General features: G+C 41.9%; 2 protein-coding genes across 5 annotated transcripts in view; both read right to left on the bottom strand.

Annotated features, from left to right (window-relative positions):
* LOC146972631 (semaphorin-7A) overlaps nt 1-11,540 on the bottom strand; it is a 51,179-nt gene extending 39,639 nt beyond the window's left edge. The window contains exons 1-2 of the mRNA XM_085803040.1: nt 11,223-11,540; nt 2,435-2,574 (exon numbers count right to left, since the gene is read on the bottom strand). Of these exons, the coding sequence (XP_085659166.1) occupies nt 2,435-2,574; nt 11,223-11,301 (219 nt within the window). The 5' untranslated portion in view covers nt 11,302-11,540. The remainder of the gene's footprint in view (nt 1-2,434; nt 2,575-11,222) is intronic.
* Nucleotides 1-25,680, bottom strand: part of lingo4b (leucine rich repeat and Ig domain containing 4b) — a 363,055-nt gene that overhangs the window by 324,923 nt on the left and 12,452 nt on the right. For 2 of the 4 annotated variants that reach the window (XM_085803042.1, XM_085803043.1), the window contains exons 2-3: nt 20,916-21,031; nt 17,622-20,787 (exon numbers count right to left, since the gene is read on the bottom strand). In XM_085803042.1, the coding sequence (XP_085659168.1) occupies nt 18,961-20,775 (1,815 nt within the window). In that variant the 5' untranslated portion in view covers nt 20,776-20,787; nt 20,916-21,031 and the 3' untranslated portion in view covers nt 17,622-18,960. Of the gene's footprint in view, nt 1-17,621; nt 20,788-20,915; nt 21,032-23,159; nt 23,391-25,680 lie in introns of those variants that run through there. The other 2 variants (XR_015037894.1, XM_085803041.1) reach the window with 2 other exon arrangements.

Genomic DNA, 25,680 nt, shown 5'->3' with positions numbered 1-25,680 from the left:
TCGCTGGCTCTCTGTCGCCCTCACAGCAGGGAGGGGAGGGCTATATTTGTCGTCATCACATACACAGTCTAGCAACAGCAACAGGGGAGTGATCCGTTTACTGTTACTTAGATGCAACTTAGTAAATGTAGCCTATGCAAAAATGTATTTCAAAATGTACAGTCAATTGAGATGTTAATGCTAATTGCTAATATGATATCAGCTTAATTTATATTTATAACAAAAACTATGCACTTTCACTAGCTTCTAACTATATTTTAGCATGATTGACTCAATCGCCCATTTGAATGATGGAAACCATAACCCTTTGTATTAAATGCAGCGCTAAACCAGACTGTTAGAGTGTGACATAAAAACTAGAATCGGGGGGGGGCTAGCATAGCTCACTCCAAAATGGGGGTTACTATTGTTCTAATACCAACAATAGCGTCTCTCTATCAGAAAATGGGGTTAACCTACTATTGTTCTAATACCAACAATAGCGTCTCTCTATCAGAAATGTGAAAACAAACCATCATTGACCAAGTGAGGGCCGGTTAATCGGAAGAACGTGGGGGAATTGTTGGAGAGAGCTAAGCTAGCTGTTCACCCCTGTGTCCAATGAATCTTCGTGCTAAGCTAGGCTAATGACTTTCTGGCTTTAGAGAACTGGGTGAATCTTTGGAGCAAGCTAAGCTAGCTAATCTTTGTGCTAAGCTGCCAATGACTTTCTGGCTATAGGGAATTTAGCGTTGGAGAGGGCTTAGCTAGCTCTTGTTCACCCCTGCTTCCAATATTAATGCCACTTTAGGTTAATGAACTGGCTCTGGCCCCATACTTAAAAGGATAGTTCACCCAATTCAATTCAAGAGTTATCCATGGCTTCTCTGAGTTACAGGGGGTCTCGGTGTAGCAGTGCATGTCAATATAACGGTTGCAAATGGATACCAACTGTCTTTGTAACAAAAAGACACACCAAAAACATCCAAATACCTCCATAGTGCTCGTACGTAATGTCCGTCTTGTATTGAAGCCCCGAAATGCGAAATTGTTCCTTCCTTCCGCTGCAAACAAGCTTGAAATATAGACTTACCGTATTAAATTTTTTTCGGAACAATTTCGCATTTCGGAGCTTCAATACAAGACAGACATTACATACGAGCAGCATGGAGGTATTTGGATGTTTTTTGGTGTGTCTTTTTGTTACGAAGACAGTTGGTATCCATTTGCAACCGTTATATGGACATGCACTGCTACGCCGAGACCCCCTGTAACTCAGAGAAGCCACGAAGGACTCTGAAACTTCTCCCAGCCCTTAGTCGACATGAGGGTGAGTAGATAATGAGTGAAATTTCAATTTTGAATGAACTATCCCTTTAACAGTAGAGCCATGCACATGGTCCAACACAGTAAAAACAGTACAACAACCCAATGCCTTGCTCACAGGCACCTCACCGGAGGGGGTCAAGGCGGGACAACATCGCATTTGCTTCCCTAAACAGCTCTTCAGCTCCCAGCTCAAGAGATTTTGAGCTGTGTAAAGTTTCACTTGGACCTGACTTTAAGGCCTCGCACACCCACACAGGTGTATACTCTGTTAGGCTGCCTGACTCTGACAGGGCTATAATCACATTTGGTGTCTCACCTTAACAACGGGGGAGTAAGGAAGGTGTTAGTAAAGCACTCACAGAGCCTAAAAGTCCCTAAGAGGAGGTGTAATCAGGCAGGCGTAAGTGAAAAACCAATGTGTAGGTGTACCCTTGGTGGGCCCTTTAACTCTGTGGTTACTGACCTGACTCTTCAGCCTTAAGATCTCTGCGGCTTATTTCACCAGCCACCATCACTTTTATGTACAAACAGCACTTCCAAATATTGGTGGGCTGCCAAAGTGGCTCTCGAAGTTGACTGGCTTAATAACTTGGCAGTGCTCAGCTTGTGGCTGATGAGAGATCTTTTATAATTTCTCTCTACTACATGGCAGCAGAGTGGCTCCCACTTTTTTTTTTAGTACACTGCAAAAACTCAAATATCTTACCAAGAACATTTGTCTTATTTCTAGTCAAAACAAATCTCATTATACTTAAGATAAGACTCATCACATAAAACGTAGCTTGTTTTTAGACACTTTTTACTTCTTTCGAGCAAAAATCTGATAGTGGGGCAGGTTTTTCTTTCTTAGCCTATTACAAGCACAAAAAACTGCTTTCACTGGCAGATTTTTTTCTACATATTTCAAGTGAAAATTAGTTTAAAACAAGTGAAAATTGTCTAAAAACAAGTTAATTTTTAGGTGATGAGTCTTATTTTAAGTGGAAAGAGATTAGTTTTGACTAGAAATTGGACATTTTGACAAGAAATAAGACAAATATTCTTGGAAAGATAGTGTAAACTGTCTAGAGCTGAGAGATTCAGTCCCCCCCCCCAGAGCACTGTGCATTAAAAGTGTAGGCCCTACCTGCAGGTCGCGGACCCCCCTGTTGGAGAACGTCATCACGTAGATCATCGCCCGGCCGCCCACGTACAGCGTGTCGCTCCCTTCCTGATGGTACATGCTGATGTAGTTCTCCGGTTTGCTGAAGTGGAACCTGGAGGGCTCTGTGGGGGAGAGTGAGATGTGTTAGTGAGGTGAGCTGTGATGGAAAACGCTGCTGCTGTTGTTGGTTTTTAGTGTTAAAATGTATGTTTATTATGTTTGTGCAATATGCCCTTCAGTAATAAAAAGTAATTAGTGAACCAAACTCATTAAATTTATTCTAAAAAACAAAACAAAAACAACCACTTTGTATTTTTTATAACACAAATACTGTACCTCTGCTGCTAGTAATTATTGTGACTACTAAATAATGAAAAGGAGGTGAATCTGGAGGTAAACAAGGTTTTCAAACAATGAGGGGATGAAGAAGATTGACAGCTAAAGCAAACAATCAATGTACTTTGATGAAAAAGATTCATGAATTCGAGGTCAGGCACAATAACGAAAGGTCAACGCAGGAAAGCAGAATTGAGTTTGAGGAAGTTATTTAAAAAGATGATCCAGATTTAGCCGCGGTAAGCTCCTCAGGCAGGTTGAATCAAAGTCTAGAAGCCCCCGCCCCCCCCAGCAGTGGCACCGAGCCAAACCTCGGGTTTTTAATCAACATTTAATCTGACGTCAATACATGAGCTATAGCTGGAGAAAGCCCTGAAACGATTGGGCTGCCTCTCCATTTACCAAGAACACCTGATCTGACGTTAAACTGCCCTTTGTGGGTTTGAATTAAACAGGAAGTCTTTACAGGGATCTGGCTTGTTGGAGGGAATAAAAGGGCATTTGGTGGAAGCATAAATATCACTGAAATAATCATGTGGGCAAATCCCATCACAGACGCTCGGCTGAATTACACTCCAGACACCTCCAGAAGGCTCAAGAGGACATTCGGGCTCTCTCTCTGAATCACACATCCAATCAGACTCACACTTACCTACACTGTGCAACTGTGCCTGCATTTACAAATAGAATAAAATCCCCGCTGTGTGTGTGTGTGTGTGCTTACACGCAGAACATGGACTTAAAGGACATTGAAGAGCCTGTGCTTGTAAAACATCTTATATGGTGCTCAGGTCTTTCAATTGGGTTGTTCTCCAGAAAATGCAGTTCTCCATTTATTTTTATCTAAAGAAAAAGTGTCTTTATCAGTTCTGAATCAACCTATGTATGTAGCCGAGTCCATATCGCTCCAAAAACTGGGATTAAAACTTGAGATTTTTATTAAATTTGAAAATTAAAAGCTCAAATATGGAGTACACTTGAAATTTACCCTTAATGTTTGACGAACATATTCCATGAGTGGGAAATAAAAACACATTTCCAAATGAAATAATGTGTGTTTAGCTCTATAGCGGTTACAAGGTGATGACTTAATGCCATTTGCAATGATTTTCTGATCATCACCGGAATAAAAAAGACATTCACTCTGACAGTAAGGCCCAGGATGAAGTGGTGGTGATCGCTGTTACAGGTTGCTAGTCAACCGGCTAAGTTTCTATGGAAACAGAGGCCTCTCTTATTGGTGTAATTGATGAAGCTTATACTTCACGACGAATGAAGAATACAAAAGGAGAGGCCAATGTGGCTGATGGCTTTGGTAAGAACGTGCCACTTTACGGTTAGATTCATTTGCATAACCTCTCTGATTTTATCTTGTGGAAAAAAAAATTGTAGCAGGAAAAAAAACAGACAGAGAGATTCCTGGGAATATTTGCTTTGGAAGATCACATAGGCAGACACCTCACAGCCCGAGTGAGTCTGTGTTGATTCAGTCTGGCTTCAGTGACGGGAGAAAAGGTTAATCTACTGTAAGACAAACTAACATCAACCGCAAGTGAAGTTCAAAGCAAAGGTTGAGTAGAAAACAGAGGCCCGTGTTTACCTATATAAGTACTACCTTCATGCTTAAGACTCAATGCGAAAATCTCTGAGTATGACAACAGGCAACATTTCTTTCAACTTTCCAGTCGATCATTTATGATTATGTTTCAAGTTTTATACTGTAACATGGTGACCTTTTACAAAAATGTGCAAGCAGAGCCAAAGACTGCCACACTACAGAGAAAAATGAACTCAGCATTACAGTACTAGTTAATCTTTCTTAAATTCAAAGCCTGTCCTGTCTGACTTTTCTTTCTTTTGCTGAATCTCTCTCTCGCTCTTGCTGCACTTCTTCCTGGCTGAGGAAGCATTAGGCTTATTCCTTTGAGCTGTCCGTAAATTGTAAATGAGCAGTACGGAGGAAAAACATCCCTTCTGTGGTTATCTACAAAATACCATCACCATTAACTCATTGACAATGACACACTCCAGTGATAACACTGATATGCTGCTCTAATTTTCCAGTCAGTTCTCTTCTTAAACACATCGCAGATCTTGCACAGAAAACCTATTGCCTTAATAAACAGAAAAGAAAAAAATATGTATGTGATAACTCGAAAGCAGAACAGAATTAAAGCCTTGGGCATTGTGGTGAACCGCAGATATGTAAACTGAATAAATATGTCTGTGAAAGCCTTTTCCTCCAAATGAATTATTAAAAACTGCACCTCTATACACCCTTGTTGTCCTCGCAGTCAACGTTTAGCAAGGTGATTAGTTAGACAACTCATGCTAATTTGAGACGATGAATCAGAGTTTCATTTGCTCTTTTACTTGCTAATGTTATCTACCTTTTAATGCCAAAGACTGTGGAATTAATTTGCTAATGCACAGGTACAGCTCCAGATGGATTTGCATCACGTATAGCATGCTGTCATTCCGACATACCACCATTTAGACATACCACCATTCCGATATCCCATCGTCCCACCATTCCGACAAGGCTTTCAATATAAGGAAATGTGCCGTTACTCAACAGGTGACAGCCTCCCACTTATCTGGACTCTGTCTGTTTGGCTTGTCTAGCCTCCGCCTGGTCTTTTTACTAAACCTAACCAACTCCTTTCATCATTGCCTACTGTAAGCCCAACCAGTGCAAAATCTTTTGGGGAAAAAATATGCTATTAAAGGAATTGTCAGAAAGGCAGGATGTTTATAAAAAGAAAAAAATACCATCATTCCGACCATAGAAAGCAAGAATTGTTAGAATGATGGGACGTTTGATGCATTTACTGACTTATTCTCTCTTTTTCTGGCCATAGATGCTTTTTCAATAATGCTGGGTTTTTTTTCTCTTGGCCTCACATCCCGCTTCTAGAATGTCCAATCAACACAGAGTAAACCTCAAACCCCACCTGAGAGTTTTTCAGAGCCAATCTGAGTCTATGAATCGGAGTACCTACTCCAAGACAGGGACTTGTTTGGCCCCCTGTAAGAACCTGCAGTGGAAACGCCCTTAATCTGGCTTCCAAACACGATGGCCTGCTGTGGCCACAAGAGGAAAGTATGAACACAAACAGGCAATATGAACACAAACAGGCAATCGGATCAATTACAGAAAACATTGCGGCTCTTCAGTCTCATTGTAATTGATACCGAATTTTAGCTGGAACTATTTACTTGTCGGTCCTGTTGGCATAGCTCTACTACGTACTACTGTGTCCACCAAACACATCTTTGGCGCTCACAGCGTCTATTGTTCCTTCAGATCCTATGAAGTTCGGAGTTCATAGCTCACCAGAAATAATGCTCTTGGCGGTGACCATTGTTTGTCTCCGTGGTCAGAGCGCTTCCAATAGCAATCTATTCAACTTTTAGAACAGCGCAGCCATCATTCATGTCACTTTTCCCACTTTGACCAATCAAAACACAAGAAGGGACGGGACAGGCCTACGTTACCAACACTCGTTTTGAAGGTAGGCCGACCTCAGGGTCCATGTCGAAATCTGCTGCTAATGCTATTGTGTATGTCTTACACCCGTTGTGGTGTTTACATTAACAAGGCAGGAACATGGAAGTATCAGAAGACTCGTTTTGTAAACTAGCATCAGCAGCATTCGAGAGAGAGAGAGAGAGAAGAAGAGCGCTCTACAAGTAAGGTTAAAGGGCGTTTGGTGGACATCTAACACAACAAGTTCATCGTGTTAACATCCCAAGTTTGCTTGTTCATGCAGGGGACGCAGGGGATGCACCGATGCAGGGGAGCAAATGTGCAACTGGTGGTAATGCGCCACCAAAAGGTAAAAAGGAAAACCACAAATTGACATGCATTGTGAAGAACACGCAAGGCAGTGAACAGTGAATTTGACACGAAGACTTTCGCACCTCCCTATTCCTGGACATAATCTTTGACAGTCAGTCTTACTGCCTCCTTATTTAAACAACTAACTCAAAGGTATAACAGGATGTACAGTCAGTTTTTTCTAGCTTGTCCCCTTCCCCCCTCTCCAGAAAAGGAAAAAAAAAAGAAATGCTTCATTAAACTCAGCTGAAGAGTTCCCTTACCCCCCTGAGGAGCATGTAATCCTTGAAAGAAGTTGAAAAACATTCTCAAATTACCCAGTTTTTTGTAAAAAGAAACAAATTTGTAATTGCACTAAGAAATGCGCTAATTAAAGAAAAGTAAAGAACAGATGTTTTAGTGGGAACAGTTCCCACTTGTGCATGAATAAAGCACTCTGCATAGTGGAAAAACAGCCAAAGGAAAATTGAATCTTTGAAGTGTTTCTCTTTGGAAGCACCAAGTAAAATATGCAGTTCTTTAATTTCCATATCATTTCACTGCACAATTTGTTTTCTAGATTAAATAGCTTTGTAGTATAGGCTCTACATAGCGGATATGACAAGAAAAATCTACCAGACTTTACGTGTTCAGGTCTCCAACTGAGAGAGAAGGTCAGACCAAGTCAGATGAGGGCTGAACTTTGGCAAAATGTTCTGATATTTAGGATACAGCTGCAGACGTCAAATTAGCTTTGCGGTCAGTGATTCTCTCACTCGCTTTGTCTCGTTGTTTGCATTCGCCTCCATGTCTCTCCTCTTTCTCTCTCCTTCTGTCTCAGATGGATTCACTCTCTCTATTTGTCTTACTTCACCTCTCTCTCTGCCTCTTGATGCCCTTGTCGCTCCCTAGCAGACATATTCAATAGAAAACGTGCAAACAGAAAGTCAGGCAGACTTTAATTTTCTCCCACCCCATTCTCTACCTAATCCAACTCCTGGTCCTATAATGCAGTCCCTCAAAGAGGTGAGGAGAAACCAATTCTTCTCCTTTTCGCACTTGGACAATCACACATAAGTATACTGGTCGTATACATAAATATCACACACTGTCACTGGGGTTCGTCATGTTGTGATGAACTCACATGTACTCCAAGGAGCTTTCAGCACACTGCTTTGTATGTGGTTCTGTCATGTTGCTTCATTATCATCAGTATTTCTCAGAGAAAAACCTCTGATAAAAAAAAACACATTACTGTATGCCTCCGAACACCACACAGACAAAAGTTAATCAATAGAAAATGGACGTGATGAGCATTTAGCAGAAAGCCTGAAAGAGCTGCTAACAACACAGCGCTAATCAATCAATCAATATCCTTTATTTAACCTGGTAAAAAAAAAACTAATTGAGATTTAAAACCTCTTTTCCAAGAGTGGCCTGCTAAAAGCAGAGTATACATTTTTCTAATATTCGTTTCATCTCCAAATGAATGCTAATGTTGCTCCATGTCGGCTGGATGTTTCAATATGCTACTGTTTGCTAACATGCTAACAATATCGCTCATCAATTATGTCTTCTGCCCTAGTGGCCAAAATGTAGGGTAAGCTAATGCTAATTTGTCATTTCTAGTAGCCTACTACACGTATATTATTAGCTTTTTTCATGCCCTGACAATAGTTTCATTTGCTCAAAGGCATAGTTCAACATTTTGGCAAATTGGCCCATTGCCATAATCCCTATAGTCTTAGCAGTAGGTTCGTTACCTTAAATTGTCGGTGCAAGCTATTTTTAGAACGGTGGAGCAGAGCCGCGAGCTGCTCAGAGCTACGCTACGGAGGCTCATGGGATTTCTTGGTTTCCCTCATCAAACTCATCAAATACACAATCCAACAACTCCAAAACGCTCTGGTGGACAAGTTGTGACCTGCACATTCACCAGGCTATGAGATAATAACACAACGTTACAAGACAGAGTTGTTTTAGAGGGAAATTCAGAGACTTCTTGTTGCAAAACTGCCTTTGACAGGAACGTGTATCAGCAGTTTTACCTCTAAAACAACTCTGGTAACGTTCTGTTATCTCATAGCGTGGTGAATGTGCAGGTCACAACTTGTCCACCAGAGCTTTTTGGAGTTGTTGGATTGTGTATTTGATGAGGGAAACCAAGAAATCCCATTAGCCTCCGTAGCGTAGCTCTGAGCAGCTCACGGCTCTGCTCCGCCGTTCTAAAAATAACTTGCACCGACAATTAAAGGTAACGAACCTACTCCTAAAACTATAGGGATTACGGCAATGGGCCAATTTGCCAAAATGTTGAACTATCCCTTTAAGCTAGTGTTCAGTCTCTGTTGTGGCTTTTTTTTGTAGAGACACTGATTCAGTTCAGGCTGTGGGTTACCCTGCACTGCTTGTCTACACCCATTTATATCAATAGAAGGTAACAAAACAATTTCAGTTTCAACAAAAACAGGAATTTCACATCCTCTTGACGAAAGGATTGATTGTGAAGTTAAAATGTTCTCTGACATCTTGTTCTTCTTTGGATTACATGCACTTACTGTAATAGCTTTGGACAAGAAACGCTATAGGCTACTAAACGAAGGCAATAACGGCTTTCTGCAATAAACTGCAGCCATCAGACTGATCTTAACCCTCAAAACCTTTTAAATAGACCCTATTTTAACCTTCATCCTTGAAAAAGATATAAAAAAAGAGGCTGCAGCCTTGAACTGTCTGTTTCCTTGAAGGTATGAAAACGTGCCAGATGTCCTCATTTGGCAAAGACGTGCTAAGTGAGGACATTTAACCGTCTGAGGACCCGGGCGCTGTCCGTGGTGCTGAACCAGGGCCAGCTCCTCCGGCTCAAACTGCAGCTTTGATGGATCTGCTCTGACAGCTTTCTACCTGTGTGTGTGTGTGTGTGTGTGTGTGTGTGTGTGTGTGTGTGTGTGTGTGTGTGTGTGTGTGTGTGTGTGTGTGTGTGTGTGTGTTTTGACAAACAACAGGCATACATAACAGCTAACCCTGAAAATGCATAACAGCCACTTTGATTGATATGACACGCACGTACGAGGCCGCGTCATCTTGTGTCGTTTTGTACTGTGCACATCATCCGCGCGGGTATAGGGAAGAAGGAGAAAGGGGGAGGGGGGGGGCACAGATAACTTGACACGCAGCCCCCAATCTCTATTGATTGGTGAATACATTAGAGGACCGTGTGAGGTGTAAAAAGGCGTGAGTGGAATAGATAAGTAGAAGCTGGCTTGGAATTTTCCACTCATTCCTCTCCCCTCCCTTTCTCTATGTTCCTCCTCTCTGTCTCTCTCTATCTCTTCCCCCATTTTTCTCCTATATGTACATGTATATATGTATTTGTATTTGTATTTGTGGCAGCTGCTACCCTGATTCAACCCCTCTCTGTGGTGGTGCTGCTGCTGCTGCTGCTGCTGCTGCTGCTGCTGCTGCTGCTGCTGCTGCAGTGTGGAACAGGCAGCTGCCGTGTCCCGCATTGCAGCTCCGCAAGGACGAGGGAGCTCGTTCACAGCGCCTGCATGCATGGGTCAACCAACCTCCAAAAGAGTCATATTTCTCAGTAATGGTGCTTTTTCAGAGGTTGCAGGCGGGGGGGTTTAAAGGCCACCGGAGCGAACAGCTAGGCGCCATGTTCTTTAAAGAAAAAAGAAAGAAAGAAAAAGAGAAAGGGGCAGAGGAGAGGAGAGGCTGTGTGTGTGTGTTTTTTTGTTTTGTTTTTTAGCGCTCCTAGTTTGATTCCGCTTGTGCGCCTGGAGCTGGGAATATGGAGGACGGTCACCAATTAGAGACGATAGCGCCTGCTCTGACTGATAAACAACCAGAGAGAGGGGGGTGGGGGGGGGCACACAGGGGAGGAAGTTGGAGCGCACTGAGAGAGAGAGAAAGAAAGAAACACACAAGTTGACAAAATAAGGAAAAACAGAAAAGCCACAAGTTGCACAAACCAGAGACGCTGGATTATTTAAATGTGCCAAATTTGCGTGCGCACACAAACACACAAACTCTCTCTCTCTCTCTCTCTCTCTCTCTCCATCTCTCTGACTGTAACCTGGAAATAAATGGAAAGGAGCCAAAGAACACAAACTGTTCCTGTCATTTCCTATGTGTGATCTTCACACTGAGATGATACAACAGAATGACTTTTCCTTCTCTCTCTCTCACCCATACACACACACACACACACTGGATCATCCTGTGAACATGTGTGCACGGGGCCCTGAACGGTGGAGAGAGGAGAGAGTAATTTACTACTCTACTGGAGATGGGGGTTGGGGGAGGAGGAGGTGGTTGGTGGTGTTTTAGAGGATGAATCCAGATTTATTGGCTCTTATTTTGTGCAGCACGGGTAGGAAAGGACAAAAAAAATAAAATAAAAAACATCGGTCAAAGAGGAGAAACTGGGGGGAAAAAATCTCATATAGGCTACACACCTCATGACTCAACTCTCATTCATCCATCCAGCCATTCTCTCATTCATTCATGTATCCATCTTCTTCAATATGATTTAAAAACACACACTTGGCGACATTAGACAACCGGCTCAGTGTGTTAAAAGCAGAGGAGAAGACAGCAGCTTCCTACCGTGCACAACAAATTTCAGCCGAGGTGACTTTCCGGAGATCACCGCTGCAAAGAGCGACAGCAGGATGAAGGAATTCATCTTCCTCGATGCTCTGTCGTGTGCGGAATGAATCTATTCAAGCGAAGGGAGCGCTCCCACCAAAATCCTTCTCTCTTCCTTCAACCTTTCTCCTTCTCTTTCTCTTTCTCCCTTTGCTGCCGCTTTTATGGTCCCTCCCGATCTTCTGCTGCTGCTGCTGCGTCCCAGATCTGTGTGTGCCACCACCAACACAACCACCGCCTGCTGCTGCTGCTGCTGCTGCTGCTGGTCCCAGTCCTATATCTTGTCCGTCTGCTTTCGCCGGCAGTTCAGTTTGAAGAAGTCGGGGTATCACACAGGCTCCACCTCGGAAACAAAAGGCAAAAGGAGGAGGTGGAGGAGGAGGAGGAGGGGGGTGTTTGGTCTTTCAGCTGCGGAGGCGCGGGAATAAAGAGTGGGAATAGGAATGAAATTCAAAAAAATAATACAAATGTAAAAAATCGTCAGCTAACACACCACTTCTGCTGGTTTTTATAGGCTTCAATTACGCGTCATAACCTGTTGCTGAAGGAGAAAGAGGATTTACACTGAAATCTCTGCTGCATCTTGCTGCTCCTTTAAAAAGCAGGATACTCATCTTGTTTTCCACTCCACATCCAATCCAATCCAATTTATCACATCAGGCATTTATGGGAGGATTCATTTATCCTCCTAAAGCTTCTGTCTTAACCTCATGAGTAGCTCCATACCTTACATTATGGGAGCACGGTACATGTATGAGCCTAAGGGCCAACCTCAGGGGCCATTTTTATGATTCCACACTATCACCTCACCTCACACCAGCATCCAGTAATGATATTGCCTCATCAACCGCCTCTATACTGTAATGTCTAATCAATAATGTGTCAATAGTGGCTGAATGGGGATGAATCAGCAGTTCGGCTCTGCTGCGCCTGCATTTGTTTGCAAGTTAATTGGACTCGCATTTGAAAAATTGAGCCAAACGGTGGATGCCTCTTAGTGGAAAGCAACCGAAACAGATGCTCCCATTTGCACCAAATTGCTTTTCCAGTGGATGAAGACACCGTTTAAAGTGGCTTCTTCAGCGAGGCGTTGGGGGAGCAGTGGGTTATACTTGCAGGAGAAAAAAAAAAGGGAATAAGAAATCAGAGTGAACTTAAATTGACAGAAGGAGAGATACTCCTGAATCACCTCTATTGAGAAGGTACCACAGCTCTTTGGTTAAAAACAAGCCCCTACACTATGGGGGCAATTTCCCTGCTTTAAAAATTTAGTCTGATTCCTTAATCATCTTCCAGTTTTACCACCTATAAGACATCTGAGTTCAAAATCTACAGGAGATTCAATCTATCTGAGTCATTGAATGCAAATATGTATGGAAATATTTTCTTTCAGTTTAGACATTGACAAAAATGAACTAAATCAGAGAAATTCATGTATGTATAGTTCGTTTTAAATGTGATTGGTTGTCCAGACAATAGTTAATGTACAGATTAGTAGTCACAGCCTTGATTTCATTGGGTTTATACCTGCCCTTTAGCTCAGACCAATACTACAGGGACAAAAGCTCTATTGTGATTACATGTGTTTCACATGGGGCTATAGTATGACCTCACTCAACAGTGATGTCATTTTGCATTATTGTATCAAGTGCAACTGCAACACCGAGGTGTAAATACATTTCAACCACTAGATGGCAGCAAAGGAAGGATTTTCAATCTGGGTTTGGTTTCAACACTCCAGGATAAAGATATCGTCGACTGGATCATTAGGGCTCGTCTTCTGTCACCTTCATCAGATCAGTGCAGCGTTTATAATCTGTCTTTGGCAAGAAGAGGACTCACCTGGTGTAGTTTTGACCTTTAATGGCACAGGAGAAAGAGAAGAGGATGATTTTATTGACCAGTCTGCATCTATGAAGTCATCAATCATCATTCATTTGTTGTTTTAAACAAGAGCTCTGAAGCTATGGGAGTCTGAATATCAGGTTGCATGGATGATGTGAATATTACAAGCATTACTACCAGCAAACAGAATGAGAGTGCTTACATTATTAATACTTCTATAAATCATAAATGACTGAACGATGCACCAGGAAATGTCATAATTAAATAATAACTGAGAAAAAAAGTTTGTAAATCAAACTGAAACAACCGTCTCATCACTGAAATACTTCATAACTTTCCTCACTCCCAAATTGATTGACAGGTCTAATACCTCTAAATAAAAATAATTGGACACTTGTAAGTCAAGTTAAGCATTTATTTACATCACCAGCATCGTTTAATGAAATATTGACGTGAGGCGGATGCACGAGGAATAAAACGATGACAGTGGCCATTAAAATGGAATTACATCTTTGTGGATTCTGGGATTAAAATATGAGGTCTAGAATCTAAGATAAAGGTCTAATCTCATTTACATCACATCTAGACATAAATCAAAACTACAAATGACAAAAAATACTAAAAGTAACACCTGACTGAACTCCAGACTTAAAGGGATAGTTCAACATTTTGGCAAATTGGCCCATTGCCATAATCGCTATAGTCATAGCAGTAGGTTCATTACCTTTAATTGTAGGTGTAAGCTATTTTCAGTACGGCGGAGCGCAGCAGCTGGCTGCTCAGAGCTACGCTATGGAGGCTAAGGGAATTTCTTGGTTTCCCTCATTAAACTCATCAAATTCAACATCCCAAAACTCCACAGCGCTTTTGTAGACAAGTTGTGACCTGCACAACCACCACGCTATGAGATAATGACGGAACGATACGAAACGGAGCCGTTTTCGAGGTAAATACAGGGTAAATACGGAGACTGCTTGCTGAAAAACTGTCCCTGAACGCAACGCGCATCAGCGGTTTTGTATGAATTTAACTCTAAAACGGCTCCGTTTCGTATCGTTCCGTCATTATCTCACAGCGTGGTGGTTGTGCAGGTCACAACTTGTCTACAAAAGCGCTGTGGAGTTTTGGGATGTTGAATTTGATGAGTTTAATGAGGGAAACCAAGAAATTCCCTTAGCCTCCATAGCATAGCTCTGAGCAGCCAGCTGCTGTGCTCCGCCGTACTGAAAATAGCTTACACCTACAATTAAAGGTAATGAACCTACTGCTATGACTATAGCGATTATGGCAATGGGCCAATTTGCCAAAATGTTGAACTATCCCTTTAAGCCTCAATGAAAGTGTAACACAGCATGACTGAAAACGTGGAAAACATCAAAGATAACTGATGCAAATTGGTGTTTGCTTGTTGTTCAATGTAATTAATCTCTTAATGGTGGGAATCAATATAAACCACTGGACTGCAAGATAAGACTAGTAATATAATGATTTTATCTTTTAACACAGATGTAAAATTAGGACTACTGCATTGAACTTGTCTCTAGTTTACTTGCATATCTCAGTATCATAATGATATACATTCAATAATGCAAATGCAATACAGAAATCCCATCCCAAAAGTTACCATGTAATATAAAATAATATAAATCTTTATTTTTATTTTTTATTTTTATTCAAATTTGGTACAGACCTTGATTCAAGAGGATTAAAACTAATATCTAATAAGATCTAATCTATAATATACATTCACTCTCATTCGCAAACCTAAACCATGTTGTTATAACTGTGATGAGAGTCAACTGACATTCACAAACTGAGTAATATTAACCATGACCAAGACACTTTTCTAAACTGAACTAGTTGCTTATCTACCCAAACCATGGTAAAGCTTAACCAAGCTGTTTGTACTGAAAACTTTACCACTGCTGTTATTATCTAAAATGGTTCTGTTCTGAGATGATGATGGTGATGTGCAGGTGGACATTGGACGGTGTAGTCTACTTATTCATGCATTCAACATCTCATTTCTTTCATTTGATCAGAAAGAATTCAGATTTCTTGTACAACCAGAAACATATTGTCTGTCTGCGGCCTCCTCTGGAGCTCTTGTTCAATTTCATTATAGTCATTCAACTAGAAAAATCGCCTCAACCTCTCTCTCATTGTTTCAAAAGCCTCTTGTCTCCACTCATCTCCTCACTCCATGGATCATCAGGTCAATTAAATCTGACTCAGAGCCAAGTAAAACTGAGACTGAGTTTCGGTTTCAGACGTCAGGTTACATCAGGAATTTTAGAAAAGCCAAACAACAAAACGTCGGGATAAAGATCCTGTATGTTTCAAACTTAATTAAAAAAAAACACTGATAAAGGTAGGCTACTTTTTCCATGGCTAACTAGCTAATGGTAGTGTTATTGTCCGTAGTGTTATTTGTCCCTTATAGCTACCTGCTGTGTATGTCCACTTGACTGTGTGATTATCAGCCTTTATATTAGTGCTAACCACTAATAAGCCATGAAATTCACCAGTCTTTTTATGTGTTTCATCTACCACTTTTTATGTAGCAGTCATGGCCATTTGCTGAATATAGCCTATACTGCCAGCCCTATAAAGTGACAATATTGTCCCTAAATAACAGCACACAATTTTTGAGTCCTTTCTTGGTTCAATACCCAGTTTGCTGGACACTCAGTTATTATTTGGTTCGAGACTACCTCTTATTTTTGTTGAGGATCTATGAGCTGAGTTCCGGTTGAGCACCACGTACCTCTGGCAGCCTCCCAGTCTCGTCCTCTCAATTCCCGATTAAGTCCAGTTGGGTCGGCAGATGAGGGGGAAATGTGCTCCAACATAGGTGAACGTAAAGACTGGGCTACACGCAGACTTTATCGCGGATCCAGGGATAGGCTGGTTGGCACAGGACAGCTCAACTCTTCACCTGTGACGCCAGGACGTAAGTACCCTCCGCCATTTTTTTTTAAAGTTTGCCGCCATTCACCGTTTGGGGAATGCGCGTACATGCGTCTCATGAGTCACACGTAATTAAAGGGACAGTGTAGCCAGGTAATTTGACATTCAGTGACCCTTCTCATACAGATATGGTTGTAGATTTTAACAAATTGTTTATGTATGAGATAGGAAAACGAATGTCTTTCAAAACTACAGAGACTAAAACGAGAAGAGAAAAGTGTAATCCTGCTGTTATAGCTACTTGTCATTTAAGTATTCTCCAACATACTTTGGGGCTGGAGAATAGCCTATTCCCTCTCTTGTTGGTTTTAAACGTATGGTGTCTGACTTTTGTAAATCATCCTGCAACTGTTCAATGTAATTGTATTTATGTGTTACTACTGCTTGTAAACTCGTCATCCCTGTAAATGAGGGAAACCTCAGTGACCAACGAGTTTAAATAATAGGTTTTTAAAAAAAAAGGAAAAAAAAGTTATCTAATAATTTAAGACTATCTGCCGCCCATCAATGGATAACAGTGTCAGCCAAATGGCCAAAACATAAATGTAAAATCTAGATCTAGTTGTAAAGAAACGCCTCCCACTGGAGGAGCCTGTAACTATCTAAATAGCAGATGCGAGAGGACACCATAATGTTCTTGGTGGTGTGTGCATGCCAGTCATACGGAGGGTGTGGTTTATAGACACCACTTTAATCTGCCCCTTTGGCTTTCTGTCCACTGGGAGCAAATAGTTGTATTAAAATAGATAATATGCCAGGCCAAGCTGGGCCAAAGGATAGCACCCGCCAGACAGACCTATATAACAGATTGAGACATGCAGTGGTAATCCAAAAGGGTTTAAATCTCTGCTCATACACGTGATTATCAGTTTTTTTTTTTTTTTTCTGTTTTTTTTTTCTGGGTTATTCTGGGCAACTGCATGAGGCGGACAAAATGATTTGCTGTCCAGTGAATCCACTTTGAGCACTGCAAGTCTCTAAACAGCACTAAGAGGAAGTGAGGGTAATTCATTGGTTAATGTCCGGTTTATCACTCTACGGTGCAATATTCTCTTTTAAATGGAAAGTCAGCAATGAGGGATATACAGCAGGCGATACAGGAACTGCCAATAAATGCCTAAAGAGATTCATTTGTATTACAGGAGGGAGGCACGTGGCTCTGAGAGAAAACAAACGGCATCCCCCTGTAAACATAATCCTCCGTCTTCACTCTGGGGAAAAGAAGACATATGTATATTTGTGTGGTTAACTACCAGCTGTGGCTTTGTTGTCTCATAATGGGGCAACAAAGCTACTTTTTGACTCCAACTGCAACACAAGGTCCTCACAATGGACTCACAGCACAGAGATTAAGTGCTTTGGTTATGCAAGAAAATGTATCCCCCTCTTGCCAATTTCCCGACAATAGCGTCATTTCAGATGAAGATCCACAGGGAGATTGGTTTTATGATGATTGGATTTAGCTTTTTTTCCTCCCTTTGATACCAATCCAAAATATTTTACATGAAACAATTCAAGGCATTGCATACACACCAGGCAGGATTAGATATATGCATTTAATAACATAAAGTGAAAAAACAACAGTAATTTATGAACAAGATAGCAAATAAAAACAAACAAACTTGTCAAAGCAGTATGTGTGTATCATTTACATCCTGTTTTTTTCCTGGCGTAATAAAGCATTGCTTTGTGCATTGTGCACCTACACAATTAAGTTTATATACAACAAGAGTGGCATATTTGAGTGACACTAATCCCCAGAACTAGATAAAATGATAGAATAAACCCAGCACACACAAACGCCCTTGACCTAAATATTTACAAGATGACGGAGATCAGGGGAGCATTCTCTCTGTCGATGGTGAGAATGTTACTGAGGCACATATTTTTCAGTGTATTGAGTGGGTTAAAAAAATTTAAAAAACAAAAAAGAAGTGATTTCTTTAATATAAAAAGGACAAATCATAATCTCCTCTGGTGGAACAAAGAGTTGTCAAATGCAATTACATGATACAGTACAAAAGAAAGACAGTGATCCATATGAAATGAAGAAGGTTACATTCCTATGTACATTATGGTATTCTGTCTGTTAGTCCTTTTACACTGTTATACGTATTATCATTTAAAGTTGTACCGAAACAAACAGCAAAGCTCCAAAATGTCCAAAAGTTTAACAATAAAGCTGAAAATCAGAAATGGTTTGGCTACACTATTCCATATTTTTATTGCAAGTATCAAAAGCTTCATAGTCACATATTCACATGTTAAAGTCTTTGATGTGATCTGCAGGTGGTGAGCAGAAATAGCAACCCAAGAGTCAAACGGTTCAAATGTTTACTTGGCTTAAATTGGCAAGTGAAGACATAAAGTTGAGCACATGTGTACAACATGGATGATTAGACAAGCACTTGAAATGTTGTGACAAAGCAGAAACATTTGATAAATGTCAAACTCAAACTCTGTGTTTGATCCCAAAATCTCTAAAAATTCAAACTATCTCATAAATACATGCTACATAAAAAAAAGATGAGACCTGCACAAGGTAAGAAGTCATTTGCTTATTCAAAGCACAAGTTGTCGAGAGCAAATGCAACACTACCATGAGACAGCTCTACCTACAAACTGTGAACATCTTTCTATTCCAGGATCATGAGATATTCATTAGTCAGATAACACAGCCAAGAGTGTGCTGAGATGTGACTTTCAGCTCCTAAATTAGAAGAGAACCAGTGCAAGCCCATAAAACTGGCTCTGATTTGGCCTTAAAAGGCGCCTTTGAATAGAAGTCTATGTCCCAACGTGTCCCAACTGGGGGTGGGGGCCCATATTGCAGAAGAATTGGCAGTTAAGATTGATACCCCTTTCACTTCTTACTATTGCTTTAAATCAGTTTCATCGTGAACCTGCCACCGTCACCTGCATCTCCTCCTCCACCCATAGAAGACCGGGGAACAAAGTCAATAGTTGCTGTGTGCTTGATCTGCCCTTTGCTCTGGCTCCAGAAGAACATGAAGACAAAACAAATGGCCACCGAGCTGAGGAAAGACAGGAAGCCCATGGTGGTGGCGATGATCAGTGTCTTTGCATCAAACGGGTATGGCTTGGCCATTTGGGCCGAGGAATTGGCAGCTTGGGTGTTTGAGGCCTCTACCCAGCCTTCTTCTGAGAGGATAGGGATGGTTCTGTTTCGAGGGAGGCCCTTCACGTAGAGGCCAACAGTCAGGCTGTCGTTGCCAGCTGCGTTGCCCGCCAAGCACTGGTACGTGCCACTGTCCTGAACCTGGGCAAAACGCACTTCTAGAGTACCATTGGGCAAAACTCTGATTCTTCCCGTTGGAGAAACCACATTCTTGTGTGATGAAATCCAGGTGATGGTTGGGAGTGGATCTCCTTCAGCCTTACAGGAGAAGACAACCGTGGTGCCTTCCTCTACTCGTGCCTCCTGTGGCCTGCGGTCCAAGATACGAGTGGGGCGACAGGTGAACAGTCTCGGCAGCTCCTTCTCGGAAAAGTCTCTGAAGTCACGCTGTCTCACCACATCGGGGGAAGAACAAGTGGGCTGATGTCCATCAAAGTTCAAGCGCAACCTGCGGCGCACCACCCAGAGGAGGCGGCAGTCACATGCTAAGGGATTCCCATCCAACCGCAACACTTGAAGGTTCCCCACGGAGTGAAAGACGCTCTCCTCCAAAGTAGTGAGCTGATTTGATGTCACATTAAGCATCCGAAAGTAGGCTAGTCCCCTGAAGGCCCCCGGCTCTATTCGTAGCAGACTCCCCCCTGCTAGGTGAAACTCCTGGAGTCTCAGGAGATCCCCTAGAAGATTACCTTGGATAACAGTGATAGGGTTGTAGGACAGGTCCAGGTAGCGCAGATAGACCAGGTGCCGAAGCGCCGAGTAAGGAACAACACTCAAGTTGCAGCTGCTGATGACAAGCGATGTCAAATTGAGACCGATCAGGCTGTTGCTAGCCATAGTGTCCAGCGCCGGCCAGTTTGCAATCACAAGGGTGCGCATACGGTGGAGTCGCCGGAAAGCAGTGTTGGGAAGCGCAGAAATGGTGAGGCGCAACATCCGAAGATGCGTCAGGCTCTGGAGCTGGGACAACGCCTCGGTGGGAATGGAGGTCAGATTGCTGCGATCTATGTTGAGCTCCTGCAGATTCTGCAGACCAACGAAAGCCCGCTGAGAGATGAACACTAAGTCATTCTCCCCAGCTTCCAGCGTTTGCAAGTTCGCCATTTCTTTGAAGGTATAGTCCAGGAAGACCAGAATCTCATTCTGGCTCAAATCCAGAAAGCGCAGGTTAGACAGGCCAGAAAACACCCCAACTGGGATAATCTTGAGTCGGTTATTCTTAATCCGAAGCGTCCTGAGATTCTGGAGGCCCTGGAAAGCCTCCACCTCAATCATGGAGATTATATTATCACTGAGGTCCAACTCTTGAAGTTGCAGAAGGCCGGAGAACTGGCGGCGCCCCACAGTCTTAATCTTATTGTGGGATAAATCCAAACGCCTGGCATCGCCGGGAACACCCTCTGGCACCGAGTTCAAATGTCTACCAGAGCAGATCGCTTCTTTAACCTCTGGTCGACACACACAGCGGGGAGGACAGCCTCCTGCAGACACACCCAGTCCAAACTGGAGCAAGATGATGATCCACACCGCCCATCGCACAACTGGCTCCACAAACATCTTTCCCCCTGCCTGAAAAGAGACAAAGACAAAAATTCATATTATTGTAAAAGAATAACTTAATCTCACGTTTACTGTATTAAATCAAAAGTCAGATACATTTTTGTTGAATTTATTCTCTTCATTCAGTCCAAACCTACCGTTTCAGTCTCAGGGCGCAGATTCTCATAACCAGTGGCAGTCAAGTGGGAATCAGACTTGAGTTAAGTCCTCTGTAGAGATGTGGTTCTGTCAGTAACATGCCCTTTAGAGTGGCCTGGACACAACAAAGAGAAAAACAAGTCTTAACAAAAGCAAGCAATTGCTTTGAACAGTGGCTGGAAGTGCAAAGTTTAATTCAACACCCCGACACAAGACAGCTTCCAAAACACTTGGCTCCCATGCTGAATATAAACCGTTGTTTGACTTCAGTTTACATCTGCCCCAACTACTACACAGCCAGAGAGATATGTCTCATCCGTTTATCATTGTAGTGCTCTTTTTTATTCCAAACTAGAGCAGACACAAGAAAACTTTTAACCAGCTTTCTGCTAACGGGAAACCAGTACAAACTAGATTAATTAAAAAGGCAGCACAGTTACAATTTCCTGAACAGACTGCACTGCCCTCTGTGTTTAAATGATTCATTTTGTGGCAGCTGTTCTCATCAAGAATATTGAAGAGAGCACCAAAGTGGCTTTTAAATGAAGCCACAGTGGGGGTTTTTTTGTCTTCTGAGTTAGATTTTTCTCTCTGAAAATCAACATGCTGACACTATTCTGACTTCTTTGTCCCATATTCATTTTGGCACTCATTTGGCTCGTGTTTTGTTAATGCCTGTCATGTGATTACATCTAAGTGAGAACACAACAAAAAGTGCACATTTCAGATAGCAGGTTGTGTCTAGTTAAAGGCAGATGTTGCAGCAGATAACACCGGCCTACATCTCTACCGCAGACAACAAAATCCCTACTTAACTGATTATCAAAGAATATACCTCACTTTTTTACTCATTTTATCCTCCATTTGCCCCTAAAAGACGGGGAAAGTACCATTAACAGCACTTAACGCACGTGAAAAGTGCCCACACATGATCTGCCCTATCCGCCCTCATGTGCTGTGTGTCTGACTGTGCAGATGAGAGCTTCGCCCTCTGGGCCAGGCATTTGGATTTAGGCGTGACAACAGCAGGCAGGGCAGAGCCAGCAACAGGGTTAGAGTGATATAGATTCTCCGAATAATATCAGCTCATGCCAAAATAAAAATAAAAAGTAGAATAAACAGAAGGAAAGGTCTGTACACTTCAGCTCCCTTTTCAGTGCATTTATTTAGCACATCTAACAAATAAATAAATGCACTGAAAAGGGAGCTGAAGTGTGCAGACTTTTCCTTCTGTTTATTCTGGTAATTTGTTTTTTGAGTCCAACACCTACTTTACTGGATGTGTGCGGCTGCTCTGTCTTTTACAAAATAAAAAAAAGTCCAACAATTAAAGTGAGCATAAGGAGAAAACAAGTTAGTTTGGGCAACTCATCCTAGGTCAAAGTTGTAAATCATTAAACATATTAAGAGTTATATTGAAAATATTTTAGAGTATCAGCTGTGAAGAGCAACTTTTCAAGTTCATCTTAATTTATTTAAAATTCTAAAAGAATCCATAATTAATGACAGATTTTATTTCATTGAAGAAATGGAAGTGAGAAATTAATGTCCAGAACTCCACAAAAATGACGACTTCTCTGCTCTAATTAATGAAACGAATGAAGCACATATTCTGAGTTACTGCTAGAGTTAGAAAATAACTCATCTGAACTTTATCTGCAGTTGCAATCTCCCAAATGTGTAGTCCTTTAGAGTGAAATACTCAAATACTACACCGGCTTTGACAGTGAAATCCCAATTTCACAACATGAAAACATCAGAGTTGTCAAAACAAGTCAGGATTTGTGACGCTCAAGTGGAAAAATGTGCTCAAAACCAAAGCAAGAGAAGGATCAAAACAGATTTTTAAAGTCCAAAAACAAGGCCAACGAGTTATTTTAAAAAAGAAAAGGTCCAATGATGTAAAGCATGCACAGTGAAACATCACATAATTGCATTACCCCGCCAGTGTCTGGCCTTGCCACTTAAATAAACAGGTGCTGGAAAAGTATGTGATGTGAATTATGTATTTCCTCTCTAACAACCACCTCTGAGAGCCGCTACATGTGCAACAACAAAAAAAAATCAACTCTTATTCTTCACACTGCACTACATCCGAGAACATAACAGCACTTCACAGCAGAGTGAAAGTTTCCTTTCATTACCAAGCAGATATATCACACGTTCTCCACATAATACACAACAAAGAAAAGCCAAAAATGCTTAAATATATTATAAACCTATAAAGCCCGACTGAGACCGACCTGCAGCAGCTGCAGCCTCTCACTCACTCTCCACCATCAGACGGTGTGGACTCGCCCTCGCTGCAGCCTCCTATCCCCTCTGAGTGGCAGAGTTGTCGACAGTCCCAGAGCTGCACAGTCTTTGTCTCTCATCCCCTGCTCCTCGTGCAAACAGCCTCTTATACTGGTTGGCTGGCTGGAAGCGCTGACTCACAACCCAACACTTTTGCTCTTAGACTCCCAGGACTCGTGTCGGACAGATATTCATCACCAGAGCCCCAGACAACACCAGGCACAGACCACTGCTGATCTTTTATTGAATGTACAGACTGTTGCAGCCAGTTACAAGTGATCAGGGAGACGTTTTATTGATCACAGCTGAGACAAAACGAGCTGTATTTAAATTCAACTCTCAATCATTCATCCTTTTAGTTGTTTTTGCAAATGTATTCAAAGAGCTGACATCTGTTCTTTTTTTTAATTATTTCTCTTCACCTTTGCATAAACAGACACAGTTAGACAAGTGTTGTCCATTGTCTAACTGTGTCTGTTCGTGCCTCACCTTCGTATAGTAGCTTGTATTCTGTGTATTTTATCACTTTTATGTTATGTGTAGGGACTACAGATGGAAATTATCTGGGAGCTAAATCTGGTGAAACCATCTTTTCTTTTCTTTTTTTTTCCTTTAAATGATTAATGTAATTGCACCCTGTCCCTTATTAAACTAATAAACTAAACAAACTAAACTAAACTTTGATGGAAACACTCTGATGATACAAGTTGAATATTGGCAACAACAAAATATTGACATTTTTACGATTCAACCAGCCTCCTAAGACTCTGTTTTGGGTGTTATACATAAGAGAGACACACAATTTAAATGTGTTGTTGACCCCCTACTGAGCCAAAGTGTGAAAGACAGAGACCGACAGGTGTGTGGTATCTCAGGCTGTTGCCGAGCCCACCTTCCAGCCAATCAGGAAGTCATGAGGGCTGCTCCTCCTATGCAGCTCTGAACACATCGTAAAGCCGCGGCCGGGTCAAAGGTCGCCGCCCCGGTGTCACGACCGGGACCGACCCCGTCCGTCAAATTAGAAAGTGAGTCGGGGAGAATAAATGTATTTCTAATCTCCACACGTATTTCTCGCCTTGCGTGGAGCGCGGTCACGAGTGTCGCGTTTCGGTGTTAATTATGCTAACTATTTTTCTATTACGCACGGCCACTTGTCGTTTCTATTAATGATGCGGCTTCGAATTAGAGAAGACAGCAATCACTTACAGAGCTGCAGCTGCATGTGGCTGCTGTCGCCCGAGACTCTGAAAGAACGACAGTCAAAGGAGGAGGTGTCTACTTTCAGGATCATAATGTTTTTAGGAATTAGCTGTAGCCGGGACACCCACTGTGTTTCTAATTAAGTTAGACGTATTAGGAATGCCTAAGAATGAAAAACGTGAAATTTAAGATTTAGAAGTTTTGTAATCTATGATATAATAATGGTTCATCTTTAGGACTTTTCTAAACCCACATTGTTTGTTGTTCTCCTTGTTTTAGGAAATGCAGTTTCAGTTTCCGTCCGCGTACGATGAAATTACACCATCACAAGCTTTTATCTGTAATCAAACTCCACTTCCATCATTGTTTCTGCGAAGTCCATTGATCTTTCCTGTTTAATTCGGTTGAACCGTGACGTTTGTTTGGTTGGCTGTTTACCGAGGCGAAGTCTCAACCATCTGGTTGGTTCTTGTCTGGATTTGCTTTTTTCAACTTTTTAAGTCCACAGTCTGGCCAGATACACCGCGGCTCGGCCTGATTGACCGAGCTGAAGTTGCCATTCGATGTCCCTGCTGCAAAAAACCTTTTTGCATAACTCAAAATCAGAAGCCGAGGCCGAGCCAGCTCTTACCTAATAAACTCCCTCGCGATGCCAAAATGCAAACAATATCCCAGCCAATCGGATGTTACCTCGCTTCAGACAATCCTTTGGCAGAGTTGCGGTGGTTTTTGGGCGAACTCCCACTGTCGCTTAATTCTTTGAAGTAAATCAACTTCTCTTTGGGCTCAGTTTTCTTTCTTTTTTTTCTTCTTTTTTAACCGTCTCTGCTCTGTCATGAGTCAAACCTCATCAGCCCGGGCCCCTTATCGCCTTACATCAATCTGTGGACACTTTCCACTCCCCCGTGTTAAATTTAGTACTTTCTTCACAGCTGCAGATTTAGTCCTCGCTCGGCTCCCTGCACTTGCTTTATGTTTCCCTGAAGGGTGTGTTTATGAAAAGTGTGAAATTGATCATGTGAAATAAAAAAAAAAAGAAGTGTTTTTACCAGTTTAAAAAGTTCATTTGCTGCTGCCGATGATGCTGCCGATGCTGACGATGCTGATGATGATGAAACAGTTTTATTGTTCGTCTCATTCACCGAACTGCCAACGTGAGCGGTTTCTGCTCAGGATCATATCCAGTAAAGTGCTTCAGTGAGCGGTGACTCGTATCATTATGTTGCTGTAACACAGCCAGGAGCAAAGGAAAGGCAATGATTCTCAATT

This window comes from Trachurus japonicus, chromosome 16 (assembly GCF_045865225.1).
Source record: "Trachurus japonicus isolate A0001 chromosome 16, Traja_1.0".
Lineage (NCBI taxonomy): Eukaryota > Metazoa > Chordata > Actinopteri > Carangiformes > Carangidae > Trachurus > Trachurus japonicus.
Note: the sequence above shows the minus strand (reverse complement) of the source record. Positions and strands in the feature narration are given on the sequence as shown.